Source organism: Leopardus geoffroyi, chromosome E2 (genome assembly GCF_018350155.1).
Source record: "Leopardus geoffroyi isolate Oge1 chromosome E2, O.geoffroyi_Oge1_pat1.0, whole genome shotgun sequence".
NCBI classification, from domain to species: domain Eukaryota; kingdom Metazoa; phylum Chordata; class Mammalia; order Carnivora; family Felidae; genus Leopardus; species Leopardus geoffroyi.
In genome coordinates, this window is record NC_059335.1 from 10,158,568 (window position 1) to 10,176,114 (window position 17,547).

The 17,547-nt window shown below is 54.6% G+C and overlaps 1 protein-coding gene across 9 annotated transcripts in view; it reads left to right on the top strand.

Moving 5' to 3' along the window:
* The window catches only part of ZC3H4 (zinc finger CCCH-type containing 4), a 44,735-nt gene that overhangs the window by 17,755 nt on the left and 9,433 nt on the right, over positions 1–17,547 (top strand). For 8 of the 9 annotated variants that reach the window (XM_045441930.1, XM_045441935.1, XM_045441929.1 and 5 more), the window contains 9 exons: positions 947–1,166; positions 1,475–1,585; positions 4,976–5,198; positions 7,588–7,739; positions 8,410–8,506; positions 8,619–8,758; positions 9,318–9,425; positions 10,786–10,897; positions 11,459–11,568. In XM_045441930.1, coding sequence (XP_045297886.1) covers positions 947–1,166; positions 1,475–1,585; positions 4,976–5,198; positions 7,588–7,739; positions 8,410–8,506; positions 8,619–8,758; positions 9,318–9,425; positions 10,786–10,897; positions 11,459–11,568 — 1,273 coding nt within the window. Of the gene's footprint in view, positions 1–946; positions 1,167–1,474; positions 1,586–4,356; positions 4,363–4,975; positions 5,199–7,587; positions 7,740–8,409; positions 8,507–8,618; positions 8,759–9,317; positions 9,426–10,785; positions 10,898–11,458; positions 11,569–17,547 lie in introns of all 9 variants that reach the window. The other variant, XM_045441936.1, reaches the window with a different exon arrangement.

A 17,547-nucleotide genomic window follows, 5' to 3' on the forward strand; every position in this document is an offset into this window, starting at 1 on the left:
GGGGCAGTGACAAAATCAGGAAATCTGTAGGAAGGGGAGCCAGAAGGGGATACCGGGGGTCGGCAGCAGTGGAGTGCGGGGACCCGACCCCGACAGTTGTTAGGAGGGGACATCAGGAGGGGTTTGGGGCCTGGGACCCTTCGCTCACCCCTTCCCCTTTCTTCACCTGCTCGGTTGCCCCCTGGCTCCCCAGCCCAGAGCTGTGCACTCCAGGCTGTGGGTCAGACCTCTGGAGACCAGAGCTTGTCACTGGTAGTTCTTACGGGGCTTTGGTGAAATACGTTGTGTCCTTGGGCACAGCCCGAGCCTGCTTGTGGGTCGGGTCCAGGAGACCGGGGGCCGCCTCTGGTTTAGAACCACGGCCCTGTCCCCACTGTGCACAGCCACCACCCTCAGCTCACAGGACACATCCATAGGACTAGGACCAAGCCCGTGACCTCAGGCCGCTGTGCACCACTGCACTCTGGGACGGATGCTAATCCGTGTTCCCTGAGAGACAGCAGCCTCTCTGGTCAAGTAAGTCCTGGAAATGCTCTTAAAGCAGGGCTGCGCAGGCTTCTGGACGGTAAGACCTCTGGGAACTTCCGTTAGAGCATTAAGCACTGTGATGGGGATTTCCTCCCCCCATTTGACCACAGAACCTTGTCGCTTTTCTTCTTTAGGATTTGAGGTCCTTGGAGCACTCTGAGAAATACTGACTTAGGGTGGTCCCTGTATCAGTGGCTGCACCTTGAAAATCCAGCGGTGTCGGGCCCCCACCCGCTGTCCCCCAGCCAGGTTACACGAGAGTAGGCGCAGTCCTTGGGGAGGGGGCGCCGAGAGGCAGCGGCCCCCAGTCCTCCCAAGGAAGGCCTCGCTCTCTTCCTGTCCACCGGGGCCACCCCGCAGCCCTTGGACGTCCCCTCTCACACCCCGGCTTCATATTGGCTTTGGGATTGGTTTATAGGGAAGATGGTGAGTTGGAAGAAGGTGAACTGGAGGATGATGGGGCCGAGGAGACCCAGGACACCTCCGGAGGGCCCGAGAGGAGCCGGAAGGAAAAGGGGGAGAAGCACCATAGCGATTCGGACGAGGAGAAGTCTCACCGGAGACTGAAGCGGAAGCGGAAGAAAGAGAGGGAGAAGGAGAAGAGGAGGTCGAAGAAGAGGAGGAAATCCAAGCACAAAGTAGGTCTGGGAGGGTGTGCCGGGGCCGGGCTGCGTGCACCGGGCCGGAGCGGAGCCCCGGGGGCCGAGCTCGCCTCGGAGGCCAGAGGGCACGCGTAATAGTGGTGCTTGTTCCTTCCCCAAATTGGATAAACAGTTTTATTTTTCTTTAAAGAGTCAGTGGCTCATGCTCCATTGCCACTAAATGCCCTTAGGTGAGGTGTTTGGCAGGGAGCGCTGGGCCCTTCCGGCACATTCCGGCAGCGTCTGTCCCCGGGCTGACACTGCCCGCGGCGGAATCACTAAGTCCGTTTCTTCTGCCACTGCAGCGCCACGCTTCTTCCAGTGATGACTTCTCGGACTTTTCAGATGACTCGGATTTCAGCCCCGGCGAGAAGGGGCACCGCAAGTACAGAGAGTACAGCCCCCCGTATGCACCGGTGAGTATCTGCCTCGCAGGGGCCCCCGCGGAGCCGGGGAAACCGCCCTTGTTTGCTAAGCACTTGCTGCCTGCTGGGCATTCTTGCACCACATGTTACGTGTTACGTGGGTTTTAGGCCTGCAAGATGAGACACTGTTTTTATCCCTGTTTTACAGGTGAGGAAAACAGAGCTGGGAAACCAGCCAGGTGGCAGCCGTGTAGTGTAGGAGCTGGGGTTCGGGCCCAGTCAGTGGCTGATCTCCATTAGCCATCCTAAGACTTCCCTCTTCTTCCCATGGCCTTGGCAGGACTCAGGATGTCCCCGTCCCCCAGAAATCTGCTGATTTATCCTTGGTGTAGCTGACCGTTGTCCACCATTGAGAAATGACCTGTTGTGGAAAATTGGAGCAAATTTTCTCAAGGGCCGTAGAGTCAGAAGTCAGATGTTTATCCTGTTATAACATGGAGCTTAAACGGGCATTTAAATTATTTGTGTGGTTTCTGTACTGTTTTTTCTCCCCAGCAAAATCGGTAAGAAAAATTGATGTAGGGGCGCCTGGGTGGCGCAGTCGGTTAAGCGTCCGACTTCAGCCAGGTCACGATCTTGCGGTCCGTGAGTTCGAGCCCCGCGTCGGGCTCTGGGCTGATGGCTCAGAGCCTGGACCCTGTTTCCGATTCTGTGTCTCCCTCTCTCTCTGCCCCTCCCCTGTTCATGCTCTGTCTCTCTCTGTCCCAAAAATAAATAAACGTTGAAAAAAAAAAAAAATAAAAAAAAAAAAAAAAAGAAAAATTGATGTAGATTTTCAAGTTTTGATGAAAAATGCTTTTAAAGTTAGTAGCTCTAAAATACATCCCTGTGTCCCATGACTCAGTATCATCTGTCCTAACGAATAATTCAATCGTATGATGTTACACTTGACGTTGATATGCTAGCAGAGATTCAGACTTTCAACCTGAGACAAGAAATGGAGGGCACACCACAGCTTCGATTAGGAACTAGAGTTTGAGGCTTTTTTTTTTTTTTTTTTTTTAAGATTTTATATTTAAGTAATCTCTACCCCCACGTGGGGATCGAACTCACAACCCCGAGATCGAGAGTCACACGTGCCACTCACTGAGCCAGCCAGGCATCTGGGGTTGAGGAATTTTAAGGTCTGCTAATGTAGTCCTATGTGTCTATATACTTACGTTCTGTATTTTCTCATAACGAGTGTGGATTTTTTATTTTTTTTTAATTATTTGTTTACGTAGGCTTCACACCCAGCACGGAGCCCAACATGGGGCTTGAACTCATGACCCTGAGATCAAGACCTGAGTTTGAGCTCAGGAATTGGATACTTAACCGACTGAGCCACTCGGGCGCCCCACGAGTGTGGGTCTTTTAAATTAATATAGATTGTTTCTTAGAACAGTTTTAGGTTTGTAGAAAATTGATGCCTTAAATGTTTATTTACTTTTTTTTTAAATTTCTTTTTTAACGTTTATTTATTTTTGAGACAGAGAGAGAGCATGAAAGGGGGAGGGTCAGAGAGAGAGGGAGACACAGAATCGGAAGCAGGCTCCAGGCTTCAAGCCATCAGCCCAGAGCCCGATGCGGGGCTCGAACTCACGGACCGCGAGATCATGACCTGAGTCGAAGTTGGACGCTCAACTGACTGAGCCACCCAGGCGCCCCAATGTTTGTTTAGTTTTGAGAGAGAGAGAGAGACAGAGCATGAATGTGGGGGGGGGGGTGGAGAGGGAGGGAGACACAGAATCTGAAGCAGGCTTCAGGCCCTGAGCTGCCAGCACAGAGCTCTATCGATGCGGGACTTGAACTCACGAGTTGTGAGATCATGACCTGAGCTGAAGTCGGAAGCTTAACCTGAGCCACCCACGTGTCCCTCTCCTGTTAACGCTGTACGTTATTATGGTACATTTGTTGTAATTGATGAGCCAGTATTGATGCATGGCTATTAATCAAAGCTTATGGTTATACTAAGGTTCCCTCCTCTGTGTTTTACAGTTCTTTTGTTTTCGACAAATGCTCATGTTATGTATTCGCCTACACTATCATATAAAATAGTTTCAGTTCCCTAAAAATCCCCTGTGCCTTACCCCCTCCCTCCTCCCTGAGCCTCTGGCAACCCACAGTCTTTTTCTGTCTCTGTTGTGTTGCCTTTTCCAGAATGTCAGAGAGCTGGACTCCTACAGCGTATAATTTTTTCGGATCAGTTTCTTTTACTAAACAGTATGTGTTTGTCGTTTTCCCGTGTCTTTCCGTAGCCCCGTGGTTCATCTCTTTTAACCAATGAATAATACTCCATTGTCTGGATGGACCCCAGTTTGTTTATTTGTTTACTAAAGGCCATCTTGGTGCTTTCCATTTGTGTGTGTGTGTCTGTCTGTCTGTGTGTGTCTGTCTCTGTCTAACTTCATCCGATATCTCTTTGCACTAACACACTTTGGAAAGCATCATTTAATAGCTTTCTAGTTTGGTTGCCAAGTAGATTATTAATTGAATTCCAAGGCCCCAAGAAAAGGTTGACCAAGGAGCACCCCTCTTGGGGGTGCCTGGCTGGCTCTGTGGGTGGAGCGTGCGACTCTTGATCTCCAGGTTAAGTTCGAGCCCCATGTTGGGTGTAGAGATTACTTTTATTTATTTATTTACTTACTTACTTATTATTTTTTAAATACTCATTTTTGAGAGAGCAGGGGGAGGGGGGCAGAGAAAAAGGGAGACCGAGGACCTGAAGTGGTCTCTGTGTCGACAGCAGAGCCTGATGTGGGGCTGGAACTCACAAGCCGAAGTCTGCCGTTGAACCGACTGAGCCACCCCGGCGTCCCTAGACGGCATCCCCTAGACGGCGTCCCCTATAAATAAATAGATGGATCGATAGGTAGATAGATGCGGGCATCTTGGTGGCTCAGTCGGTTCAGCGGCAGACTCTTGATTTCAGCTCAGGTCATAATTTCAGTTTTGTGAGTTTGAGCCTCATGTCGGGCTCTGTGCTGACAGCACAGAGCCTGCCTTGGGATTTTCTCTCTCTGCTCCTCCCCCACTTGCTCTCGCTCTCAAAATAAATACATAAAAAAGCGCACCCCTGTTGCCTACCAGGCCTCCTCCCCAAATGAGATTGCATATCCCTGGGCAATAGCCCTTTCTCTCCCCTCCCCAGTTCTTCCGGGATCGTGGGGTCCGTGTTTCTAAATTTTCTTTCAAGCCGTGGCTCTTTCTGAAGAACAGAAACGTCTGAGCCCACCGCCCAGCTCTCGCTCGTCTGGGAACCAGTGCCCCGAGTGCTGGGGGCTGGTGTGTCGCCGCTGGGGTGGCAGAGGCCCCCAGACAGTGCATCAGTTAAGGGAACAGCGGGGATCTTGGCAGTCGGGCCCAGGGCCCCGGGGCCGCCTCACGCCCTCTCTCCATCAGTCCCACCAGCAGTACCCCCCGTCGCACACCACGTCCCTGCCCAAGAAGGCCTACTCCAAGATGGACAGCAAAGGCTACGGCATGTACGAAGACTATGAGAACGAGCAGTACGGGGAGTACGAGGGCGACGAGGAGGAGGACATGGGCAAGGAGGACTATGACGACTTCACCAAAGAGCTGAACCAGTACCGGCGTGCGAAGGAGGGCAGCGGCCGGGGCCGAGGTGAGGCCCTGCCGCCTCTGGGGGGGCGGGGGGGGGGGGGTCCGAGCAGATCCGCGGCGGGGGCTCGGGGTGCAGTGCGGGGCCCAGTGCTGCCGAGCCTCCGGTGCGGGAGGAGAGACCGGCAGTGGTTTCGGTGCAGGGGTGAGTACAAGGGAAGGGCGGGGGCTGCACACGCAGGGCCCTGAGAAGAAGCCCCAGTGCTAGGCCTGTGCTTGGGACGCAGCCAGGCTGGCGGGAGGCGGGGAGACGCCCTCGTGGCTGAGGGTTGTTTTCTTCATTCACTTCCTGTTCAGCTGTGAGGAGCGAGAGAAGGGACAGCTTGTCAGATACAGGCCAGGGTAACGGACAGCTGGCTGCCCCAGCCTCCTCCCCACTCCTCCCAGCTCCTATCACCCAACAAGGTGTGCAGCCTCTGAACCTTGAACTGTGGCAGTTAGGAGGTGAGGGAGGGCGGAGCACCGGAGACCTTCTAGAACTGGCTCCTGCCTGCGAGGTTTTGCAACCCACAAGGGTTCCTGGGACCTTATAGCTCAGCAGTACTTAGCCCTGACTAAGGCCCAGCTTGTTGTTAGAGTGGCTGCTCATTCATTTTCTTGGCAAGTCTTCCCTGGACACCTCCCTGGACAAGCCCTGCTCTTTGGGGAGATTCTAGACCAGTGCCGTCCAACAGAAATACAGTATGGGACACCTGGGTGGCTCAGCCAGTTAAGTGTCCAAGTTAGGCTCAGGTCATGATTTCATGGTCCATGAATGCGAGCCCTGCATTGGGATCTGTGCTCACAGCTCACAGCCTGGAGCCTGCTTCACATTCTGTGTCTCCCTCTCTCTCTCTACCTCACCCCACTCGTGTGTGCGTGCTGTCTCTCTCTCTCAAAAAATGATTAAAACATTTAAAAAGAAAATTATATATAACACAAGTCACCGTAGAATGTAGAATTTTCTAGCAGTCCCATTGAAAAAATAAAAGGAAACAGATGAGATTAATTTAAAATTTTATGTTCATCCATTTTTTTTTTTTTTTTTTTTTTAACATTTATTTTTGAGACAGAGAGAGACAGAGCATGAACATGGGAGGGGCAGAGAGAGAGGGAGACACAGAATCTGAAACAGGCTCCAGGCTCTGAGCGGTCAGCCCAGAGCCCGACGCGGGGCTCGAACTCACGGACCATGAGATCATGACCTGAGCCGAAGTCGGCCGCTTAACCGACTGAGCCACCCAGGCGCCCCTGTTCATCCATTTTTGAAAGAGCACAAGCAGGGATGGGGTGGAGAGGGGGCGGCGGGGGATACAATCTGAAGCAGGCTTCAGGCTCTGAGCTGTCAGCACAGAGCCCGATGCGGGGCTTGAACTCATGAACCGCGAGATCATGACCTGAGCCGAAGTTGGATGCTCAACCGACTCAGCCAGCCAGGTGCCCCAGATGAGATTAATTTTAACGGTTTATTTTATCTACCTCATATACTCCAAATCTTACTTTAACACATTATCCAAACAGATAGATGTGGTATTTTATGTTATGCCTTTCTCTCTCTCTGTTTTCTCTCTCTCTTTTTAACGTTTACCGCAATTGTATTTTTTTGTGAATGTTTACTTATTAAAAAAAAAATTTTTTTTTGACATTTATTTATTTTTAAGAGACAGAGCGTGTGCAGGGGAGGGACAGAGAGAGGGAGACACAGAATCTGAAGCAGGCTCTAGGCTCCTAGTTGTCAGCACAGAGCCCGACGCAGGGCTTGAACTCACGAACCGTGAGATCATGAGATCATGACCTGAGCCGAAGTCCATTGCTTAACCGACTGAGCCACCCACGTGCCCCAGTGTTTACTTATTTTGAAAGAAAGAGAAATTGTGTGTGTGAGCAGGGGAGGGGCAGGGGCGGGGGGGGGTGGGGTGGGAAAGAGAATCCCAAGCAGGCTCCACACTGACAGCTTGAAGCCATGAATCTCAAAATCATGACCTGAGCCAAAACCAAGAGTCAGGTTCTCAACCGACTGAGCCACCCAGGCACCCCGGCTCTTTTTCTTTTTCTTTTCCTTTTTTTTTTTTTTTTTTTTTTTTTTTTTAAATGATGTTCTGTAAATCCAGTGTGTGTTTCACCCTTGCAGCATCTCTTAGTTTGGTCGTGTTACAGGGGCTCTGTAGCCACAAGTAGCTGGACAGTGAGTGCAGCTTTCAACGCACAGATGCCCTTGTGGCTGTGTAGTGAGTGCCATAGCAGGTGCACATCCAGAATGCTGAGGGGACCTGGGCTGGGAACCATGGGACCTTCTGCCTGGAGCTGCTAGGAAGGCTTGGGGAGGAGGAGGAAATGACCGACCTCGGGGGTGGAAAATGGGCTGCTTTCTCTCCTGCTGGGGGCATCTGCTCACCATCTGAATCGCCCTGCAGGCAGCCGAGGCCGTGGCAGGGGCTACCGGGGCCGAGGCAGCCGCGGAGGATCTCGAGGCCGAGGCATGGGCAGGGGCAGCCGTGGAAGGGGCAGGGGCTCCGTGGGAGACCACCCGGAGGACGAAGAAGACTTCTACGAGGAAGAGATGGAAGTAAGCTCTCCTCCAGTCCCGGGGGAAAGTGGGGGGCTGGTGGGCGCTTTTGGGGGAAACCTTGGAAACAGTGGAATGAAAGCATCGGGTGGCAGTTCTCTGCGTTTCCACATTCGTTTCTTATTTCGGAATAGAGGAAACCTTCACATGGTTCAAAATTGGAAAGGTACCAAAGCTGTGAAAACCTCTCCCCACTACTGCTGCCCCCCGGCAGCTTAGTTCCCATCCCTGGAGACAAGTTTCCTGAGTGCCTTCTGGAAATGTTTGATGCCTTTGCAGTCAGGTGCTTGTTTATTCACGCCCCCCTACACACACACACGCACATAGCTTCCACATTCATTGTTCTATCCCTGCCCGAGACCTTTCCCTGGCGGTCCGTTGTTACAGCCACAGCTGTCTTGTGTAGGAGGAGCCCTGTGGGATTTACCTGGGGGGAGGGGAGAGGAGTTGTAGGGGTGAAGACAGTACCAGAGGTTAGACACCCCCCTCCACCTTAGGCTGTCACATGTAAGAGGGGGCATAAGCAGGTGGCCTTGGGTGGGTCATCTGCCCTTCTGAATCTGGCGTTCAGCCAAATAAAAAGGCGTAAGGGGGCAGAGAGCACAGTTAGGGACAGTGCTCGTTGTTCCCTGCACGCCACCTGCTTTTCTCCTCCTTTCTGGAACCCTAGTATGGAGAAAGTGAGGAGCCGATGGGAGATGAGGACTATGACGAGTACTCCAAGGAACTGAGCCAGTACCGCCGGTCCAAAGATGGCCGAGGACGAGGTGGGCAGGGGGCCCAGGAGGTGACGGGTTGGTGGGGCTCCTTCCGGCAGCTGCTGCTGGACCAGGATCCTGGGGAGAGGCAGCAGGTGAACGCCATCTCTCTCCCCTGCAGGGTTAAATCGAGGCCGTGGCCGGGGTTCCCGAGGTCGAGGGAAAGGGATGGGCCGGGGTCGTGGCCGAGGTGGCAGCCGAGGAGGGATGAACAAGGGCGGAATGAATGACGACGAAGACTTCTATGACGAGGACATGGGCGTGAGTTGACCCTTCATTCGGATCTGAGATACTTAGCTGAGGCCCCCTTCTCGGACTTTTCCTTTTCTTGAACAAGTTGGCCTCTGAGGCCTGTTCATCCTCCTGCTCCTGTCCGCTCTTCTCCATGGGACAGATGAGCTCTCGTCAACTCTCATGGTGGGTGTGCTGCTGGTGAGACCCTCTGTTTTTAAAACCACATCTCTGTAGCACCTGCATCTCTGAGGTGTGGAAGGTTCTAGGTGACCCATCCAGGCAGCCTGGAGAGTTTGCCCTCTGGGAGGTGGATGCGTTCCTGCATAGCTGTGTGGTGCCCTTCGGTTGCCCACAGCTCCGAGTGGCAGAACTTCTGTCCGCGCGCCAGTGCCCCCTGCCTTGGGGCTCACACCCCGCACGGCCATGACACTGCTCTTGTTACGAGAAGACGCTTCTGTCGAGGGAATGCTCGTGCCCACCGGCCAACTTCTGTCACTCCCTCGGAACCCGCCTCCCCCAGCCTGCGTTGTCCCCCCAACCCTTCCTTTTCACTCCCCTTTATGCTCACACTCTGTGTTCCTGACAGGATGGTGGCGGGAGCTACCGGAGGAGCGACCATGACAAGCCCCACCAGCAGTCCGACAAGAAAGGCAAAGTCATCTGCAAATACTTCGTGGAGGGGCGGTGTACGTGGGTAAGGGGCCAGTTACAGTGCCTGGGTGCCGGAGCAAGGCAGCCACCTCACAGAGGATGCTCAGGCCTCTGGGAATGTTCTAGAAGCCACACTAATTGGGGGCGGTGGCCAGGTAAGGGTGGAAGTGATCGCCTACAAGAGATGCTGGGGAAGACGCTCTTGCAAAGATGTAACGTGCTGTGGTGAAGTTACTAGACTTTAGCGTTGGAAAGAGAATTTGTTACGACCTGTAGATAAAAAGGCAGGTGGGGTGAAGCAGGCCAGCCTTGAATTTCACAGCAGAGTTCAATACCAGAAGGTGGGCCGATGACCGCAGAGCTCTGAGGGTGTAACCCAGTGTGAATGCTGCCAGCCTTGTATTCAAGTGCGATGGCAGTGGACAGACAACGGCACACACATGCCCAGGAAACGCCGCACCGCATGATAAGTCTTAGGAAAAACTGTGCATTTCGAACAAATACGAACAAATGCGTACACGTGTGAAAAACGCTCTGTGTTACAGTTTCGATTCATACTATTTTTAGAAGCTTGTAATACATCCAACGAAAAATGAGTAGCCACTCCTGAGAGTAAGGGGAAACAGCCATAGGACAATTTCTATATTTTGTTCACCCGGGTGTTGTGTTCTGAGTGTGTCTGTGGATAATGGAAAATCAAGCCCTGCTAGCTTAAACGCTCAGACATTGCTCCTCTGAAGTGAGGGACGTTGGTGCCCTGGTCATTGGCACCCTGGGGAACTCAAGCTCCTTCCTCCTTCCTACTTTTAAGAATATCTGCCATCTTTGCCGGTCCCACAACGGCTGCTGGGGCTCCGGGCGTCCCATCTAAGGGCTGAGAGGAAAGATGGGTGAAGGGGTTTGATTTTTCTTTTAATTGAAGCAGTATTGTCCTCCCTCGGGGACGTTGGCTTATATTTCATCGGCCACAGTGTCTCCACACGAGCCTGGAGAATGTGTTTGTAGCCGGGCACGTTCTTCCCAAACAAAACGGAGGTTGCGTTAGGAAGGAAGAAGCGTGGCCGTCATGCAGCAAATGGTGAAAAATAGTGGCTGCAGGGAGGGAGAGGGAGAGTAAGAACGAAGCGGTGCAGGGCAGCGGAGCGGAGCCTGGATGAACGGGGACGTGGGGCGGGGAGGCAGGGCCCGAGCGAAGGGAGCGCAGCTTTGTCAGAACTTTCAAGGTGGTGGGAAGCCACGTCGTGAGCCCTCCCTGCCCTGTTTGGGGGGGGGGGGGGGGGCATGCGTCCCTGCCATTGGTCCCTCCATGCTTCAGTGGTGACAGAGGAGGACTTCCCGTTGCAGGTGGTCGTCGGCGAGGGCTTAGCGTGGCACCCCCTTACCTTTTCCCGCCTCTCTTCCAGGGAGACCACTGTAATTTTAGCCACGACATCGAGCTACCAAAGAAGCGCGAGCTGTGCAAATTTTACATCACCGGCTTTTGTGCCAGAGCCGAGAACTGCCCCTACATGCATGATATCCTTTGGCGCTCACGCGTGACCTGCCGCAGCGTGCAGGACCTCCCCCGTCCTCCCCGGTGACAGTGGCTGGCCCGCGCCACCCGCGCTGGCCCTCCGCGCCTGCGCTCCGTCCGCCTCTCCGGGCGACCCCTCGCGGTCTGTCGCGTGGCAGAGCTGCCATCCCTGTCCTGCAGATGAGTGAACTAACCACTCACGCGTCCGCTCTCTTTACGGGTACCCTCAAGGCCGTTTGTAGCACCCTTGTTTGTTCCCTTCCTGAGACTTCCCCAGTTGGCCGTGTGGCCTTGGGCAAATCCTCGACCTGAATCATTCCTGGGGAGTCGACCTGCGGACGTGGCCCTGAGGCCAGCGTGGTGCGGGCAGGAAGCCCTCCGGAGGGAGGGTCCTGAGAAGACGGGCTCTTGTTGGGTCTGCTGCGAGGACGTCATGCAGCCCCTGAGCAGGTCACTTCACCTCTCTGGGTGTCCGTTTCCCCATCTCCAAAACAGAAGGGGCTGGATTCCGCGCTCGGGTGGGTTCCGTGACACGATACGTTTGCCTTAACGTGCCCGTGAACGTGATTTCCCATGTAAGTTGTACCACACGACGGGGAACTGCATCAACGGGGACGATTGCATGTTCTCCCACGACCCCCTGACCGAGGAGACGAGAGAGCTCTTGGATAAGGTAACGTTTGGGGGCAATGTGGGGCCACAGCTGCCTCCAGGGGAACCAGGAGGTGCGCCTCCCCTTGACCTGGCGCGTCCATATGGCTTCTGTGCGGGACCAGAATTCCCACTTGCCTTGATCTGGAGCTGGGCCGTCTGAGGGAGGGAACGGGGGCTGTTTTCTCTGTGGGGAGAACTGAGGTGCTCTCGCGTGTATCTTCTCTCCAGCCAGGGCGGTTTTTGTGGCGGGGCGGCGGGGTGGGGGTGGGGCAGCGGTGTGAAAGGAACATTGCTTGCAAACACATCTTGCATTGCTTAGCCATCTTTTAGGGAGAGCCCATGATGCACAAGGAGGAGAGTGAAACTTGGGTGGGTTGTATTTTGATGGAAACGTCAGATGCTTCCTCCTAAGACTTAAGGATTCCGTTACGCAGCTGACAAAGTGCAGGGTAATTGGAGGTTCTCCGGAGAGAGCGGCTTCTCCCATGCTATGCCAGGCCTTCCTCCCCAGCCAGGCGATGTTTGAGACTCATCCTAGTATCTGTTGTTCTGCCCGATGAGTCATGAGGACTCTGGGGGGCCCAGGTTCCTGTCTTGGGCTTCCTAACGCACTAAGGGAACGGGTGAGGGAGAACACAGGTCCTTTCAGATGAAGGCTTTCGTGCCTTCTAGTTCACAGCAGGTTTGAGAGCTTTGGCCGGTTTTTTAAGAATGGAAAGGATCGAGTCTGAGTAGCACATGAGGCAGCTTCTGGAGTCCGTCAGTACTGCCCTGTTTCCGGTGTGGTCCAGGTCTGCCTGAGGGGTCAAGGGTGAGCACTGCACGAGCAGAGCAGGGAAGCACCCCAGTGCTCACGGGCAGTGCCGTGGGAAGAACTCTCCCCTTACCAGGCCCTCTGGGAAATCTAGTATCCTAGGGATAGGGTTTTGCAATGAGCAGCTTGTCTAGAGTCTGTTTCTCTGACAGGGTAGGGAGCGGGGTAAGCAGTGGCTTCCTCTCACAAGAAGAACTGAACAGTTACTTGCCGAGGCCTGCCCCCTGCTGGAGGTTCAGAGCTGGTGCTCTAAACCAGTGCTGTCCAAGTAGGGACACGGCCGAGTCAATGGTGTCCTGTCACGTTTTCTGGAAGCTACGTTAAAGTAGAAGGAAACCTAGAAAAGTTAATTTCAGGCAGTTTGTCTTATTTAACTTGGTATGTCTGTGTTCAGAATACCGTTTCAGCAAGTGATAACGAAAAACGTAAGACGTTTTGCATTATCGTTCTTGTTGCTATCGTGTCTTTGGAATCTGGCGCTTATCTTCTACTTAGAGCCCCTCTCCGTTTGCACCAGCTGCATTTCAAGCCTCAGTAGCCACATGTGGCCAGTGATCATCGCCTTGCACAGCCCAGCTCTAAACGCCCTAGTAAAAACCCAAAGCAAACCAAGATGGTACATTTCAGCTCCCCGTTACAAACATTTTGAAAGCATCAGTATCCTCCCCAATCTAAAAACTAAGTCTCAGTGGGTGAAAAATGAGTGTTGACGGACACCTGGGTGGCTCTGTCGGTGGAGCTTCCAATGCTTGATTTCAGCCTCAGGCCACGATCTCAACGGGTCATGGGATCGAGCCCCGCTTTGAGCTCTGTGCTGACACTGCAGAGCCTGCTTGGGATTCACTCTCTCCCTCTCTCCCCCATTCGTTCTTTCTCCTTCTCTCTCTCTCTCTCAAAATAAGTAAACTTAAAAGATGGTGGAAAAACCATACCAGAGTCAAATTTGGGTAGTCAGAAAGTAAAACTCAAGATGAATTTTAAGGACCCGGTTAAGCCAGATGAAGGCATCGGCCATTCCTTCTTGCCCAGACAGCTGCAGCTTGTTGGCCAGGGTTGGGGCCTGGAGCTTCTGGGCGGCCCCTGGGTCCACACCGTGGTGCCAGTTATGCCGGGGCCTTGGCCAGCCTCCCCTGAAATGCCCGCGCTCTTTTTCTTTCCTTCCTTCCTTCAGCTCTGTTTTCCCACTTCGCGGACACCTTTCTGTCCGTCTGGACACATGTATTCCCAGCCATCCGTTCCACCTTTGGAAGCATGCTTGCTCCTCCGCCCAGATTTGTCTGTTAGCAACATTCTGCCCCATTTGCTCCTGTTTCATTTTATATATGTGTGTGCACGTTTGTCGGGTTTTTTTTTTTTCCTCCTCGAACCATTCGGGAGTAAGTTGCTCACGTTTTGGTTCTTTACCCTGAAGTCCTTCCTCACGCTCTGTTTTTTTATAGTCAGGTTTGGCAAGGTATAGTTTGTATCCAGTAAAATTCCTCCCATTTAGTGTAAAGTTCTATGAGTTCTGACAAACACAGAGTCATGTAGCCATCCCAAAATGTAGATTGAGGAAATTCAGTCTTCCATTGCCCCCAAAACCCTGCCCCTATAGACTCAGTGCTTCTCCATTTTCCAGCCTTTGGCATCACTGCTCTGTTTTCTGTCCCCTGTAGTTTGTGTTTTCGAGAACGTTCTCCGAATAGGCGTATCCAGTAAAGAGCTTTTAAACACACGTACGTGTGTGCATAACCTCTTGAATCTGCTTTTTTCCACCAGGCATAGTGCATCTGTTGAGAATAGTTGTTGAGGGTAGTTCATTGCTGTTTGTTGGTGAGTACGAGTCCGTTGTATGGATGGTCTTAAATTTGTCTAGTTATCAACCGAAGAAGATTTGGATTGTTTCTAGCGTGGGGCAGAAACTTAAGAATTTTCTAGCCAACCAACCGACACAAGCTGATTTCTTTGCCTTGATGAGCCTTGGCTCACATACCTTTGCGTGTCTGTGGGTGTGAGTGCCCTTTGCCGCTAAGAGGCTGCTCTGTACTTTCGGAAACTCTTGGCCTCAGTCAGGATCCATCCTGGTAGAGGAGGGCCCTGGTGTGTCTCGTCTGATGGAAAGGTCCTGGGAGTGCTCGTCTTTGCAGGCGGAGAGGCCCAGAGGGGACGCGCAGGAGGTCTGGAACAGACGTGTCCCTCTCGGCGTCTCTGAGCAAGGGCTGTACGGTTTGGGTTCGGCTTTCCTGGTGGGAACGTGGTTTTAATGTGTTTTACGTGTCACCGTCCTGCCCTCTGATGTGGTTCGGCGCCTGCTTTCGCAGCGACGTGTGTGGCTCAGGGTGGGAGATGGAGGGTAGAGAGACGAGCGCAGGGAGCTGGTCTAGACGTGGAGCTGGGGTCTGGCGAGGGGTGAGGGGAGCTGAGTCCTGCCGCGGGGGGGCCGCGTCCTCCAGCTGGCCAGTAGGCTGGGACGGGAGACTCCCGCCTGGCGTGGGGCAGGAGATGGAGGCCCTGGTGGCCGAGACGCTGCTGGTCCCGAGTAGCGCCCGGCGCGTGCGGGCTGCTGGGCCGGCGCCGGCAGACGCTAGTGAAGACGGCACACAGGCTCGCTCTCCAGAGCCCGTGGTCTAATGGAGGAAGGGACACTGGCCGGGTGTTCCCGACTGTTAAGTGGTACAGAGAAGCGCACGCGACAGGCATGTCTGGTCTCCAGAGGCCATCAGAGGCTGGTGGCAGGAGGCGACCCAAAGGAAGAGCAGCCGTGGGGCAGAGGAGGCAGCGCTTGCAAGGAGGGAACGATAGGGCGTCTGGGTGTGAGCTCGGGAGGCCAAGGGAGCGTGACCCCTCCGGTGGCCAGAGCTTGCCACCCCCTCCACGGGAGGGGAGGAAGCTGAGGTCAAGGTTGTTCCTGGTTAATGAGGTATAACCTTGTTAGGTTCTGCCTTCTGCCTGAGGGCATCGAGTTGCCGCTGACGGAAGGACCTAGCTTTGTGATTGATGTGTGCTAGGTCAGTGTGCAGGGGACGGTGGGAGGGAGACCAGAGACCAGGTAGGAGGCTGGGGCAGAGTCCTGGCCAGAGGCAGCGGGGCCCAGGACAGAGGGCGGATGGGCCGCTTGGGAGGTCCAGGCAGTAGCTTGGGAACAGTGTGTAGGAGAGAGACCCCAGATCGTGGCTCGGGGTTCAGAAAGTAGAGGGGGGTCCCTCACTCAGAGAGCCACGCTTATGGCCAGTGGAGAAGGCACGTGGGGTGAAGTGTGCCCGGGTGGAGCTGAACACCTACCCGCAGCTCTCCAGATGGAGGAGTCTCCCCAGCCCCATGCTGGCACTGACTGAAGGCTTCGGGGCGGGCAGGGCCTTGGAGCCAGGGAGGGGGGGTGGAGGCGGGGTGCCGGGGAGACCCACTGGAGAGGAACATCAAAGAGCGGGGTCAGGGTGGCCAAGGCCTTAACTCTCTCATCCCCCCACGCGCCCCCCACCCCTCACCCCTCCCATCCTCTGTGGTCCTGATGTTAACCGGCTGTTCTCTGGAGCCCAGGGAATGCAGGGAGAGGTGCATTTGTCTGTTTTCCTTGCTCATTTACCCAACAAATGTGCGTCCGTGCCTAGCTTCTGCCGGGCACCGTCCTGGGCCCTGGGGGACACGGTGGCGAGGAGACAGGATCCAGTCATTGGGCAGATCCTGATGATGCACCGGGATCGCGGAAGTGGAGGGAATGTACAAGGAGCCCAGAGGCTCTGCAGACAGGCTGCCGTTCACGGGAGCCTCAGTGGGGCGACCCTGTGCTGGTCCCGAGGTGAGTGGTAGGAAGAAAAGAGTGAGAGGCACGTGCTGAGCAGGGGACACAGCACGGGCAGCAGCCACGTGCTCGGTGGAGAAGCAGAGGGGGCCCAGGGGCCAGTACGCTGGGCGGGAAGTGGACCGAGCTTCAGGGCGGTGAAGCATGCAGGGCCGGGGCCTGCCTCGCCGCTGAAAGGCACTGCTGGTTCGGGGCAGGGTCGCCCACACCGTCCCAGGCACCTGTTAAGATGCGGTTCCGGTTCAGCAGGTCGCCCTGTGCTGCTCGTTCACGCTCAGACCACGCCTCGAGTAGCGGGGCTCTAAGGGACAGATGTTTTCTGTCAGTTGGTCGTTCGATTATTCCGGCACCCTTGAAGCCATGTTCCTCCTAGACCCCGCTGTCCCCAGGTGCAGGTACCATTCCTGACAGGAGAGAGAAGAGCCGAGACCGGCCTGACACGCACCTGGAGACCCTGCTCCCACCACCCACGCTCCCGCCATCGCTGCGGGGAGGGAGGAGCAGGGGGGCGGTCTTGAGCGGTGCTGGGGCTGGGATGCTAGCTGCTAGCTGCTGAAGCATCTCTGAGCCCCATGTTAGGATCCACGAAGGCATCTGTGCTGAGGTCCCTAAGGTGGCCCGGGCCCAGGTTCAGTCGTTTCCTGGCGGGGGGCGGGGGCGGTCCCAGGACCAAACGTGTAGCCGCAGTGGGCGAAGGCTGGAGAAACCAGGCGTGAGCGTCCAAGAGTCCTTGCCCCGTGGAGTCACAAGGACCGTGCTTAATCCTCAGGTTGTGACAGCACTTGTGGAATGTTCTATACCAGGGATGCCCAAGGGACTCAGTGCTCAGGGTGGCGCCTCTGCCTGGCATGTACCAAAATTCCAGAATCCCAGAAGGAAAGGATGTGTTTCGGCAGAAAGCACATCGTTTATATAAACAGTTTGGGCACGGGACAATAGGGTATTAGGTATAAGGTAGGTGGCACGTGCTACAATGTGGGTAAACCTGGCATTTTTTAAAATGTTTTATTTGTCTTTGAGAGAGCGCAAATGGGGGAAGGGTGGGGGAGGCGGGGACAGAGGATCCGAAGCAGGCTCCGTGCTGACAGCAGTGAGTCTGACGTGGGGCTCGAACTCCTGAACCCTGAGATCATGACCTGAGCCGAAGTCTGACCATCAACCGACAGCCACCCAGACGCCCTGAACCTGGCAAATGTGTTGAGCGAGAGAAGCCAGTCGCAAAAGGCCGGGCAGTGTATGCTTTAATGAACTCTCCAGAATAGGCAGGTCATAGACATGGCAAGCAGATTAGTGGTTGCTGGGGCCCAGACGAGGGGGAAGGGGAGTGACTGCTAATAGGTATGGGCCCTCCTTTTGGGGTGATGGGGAAGTTCCGGAACCAGATAGAGGTGGTGGTTGTACATCCT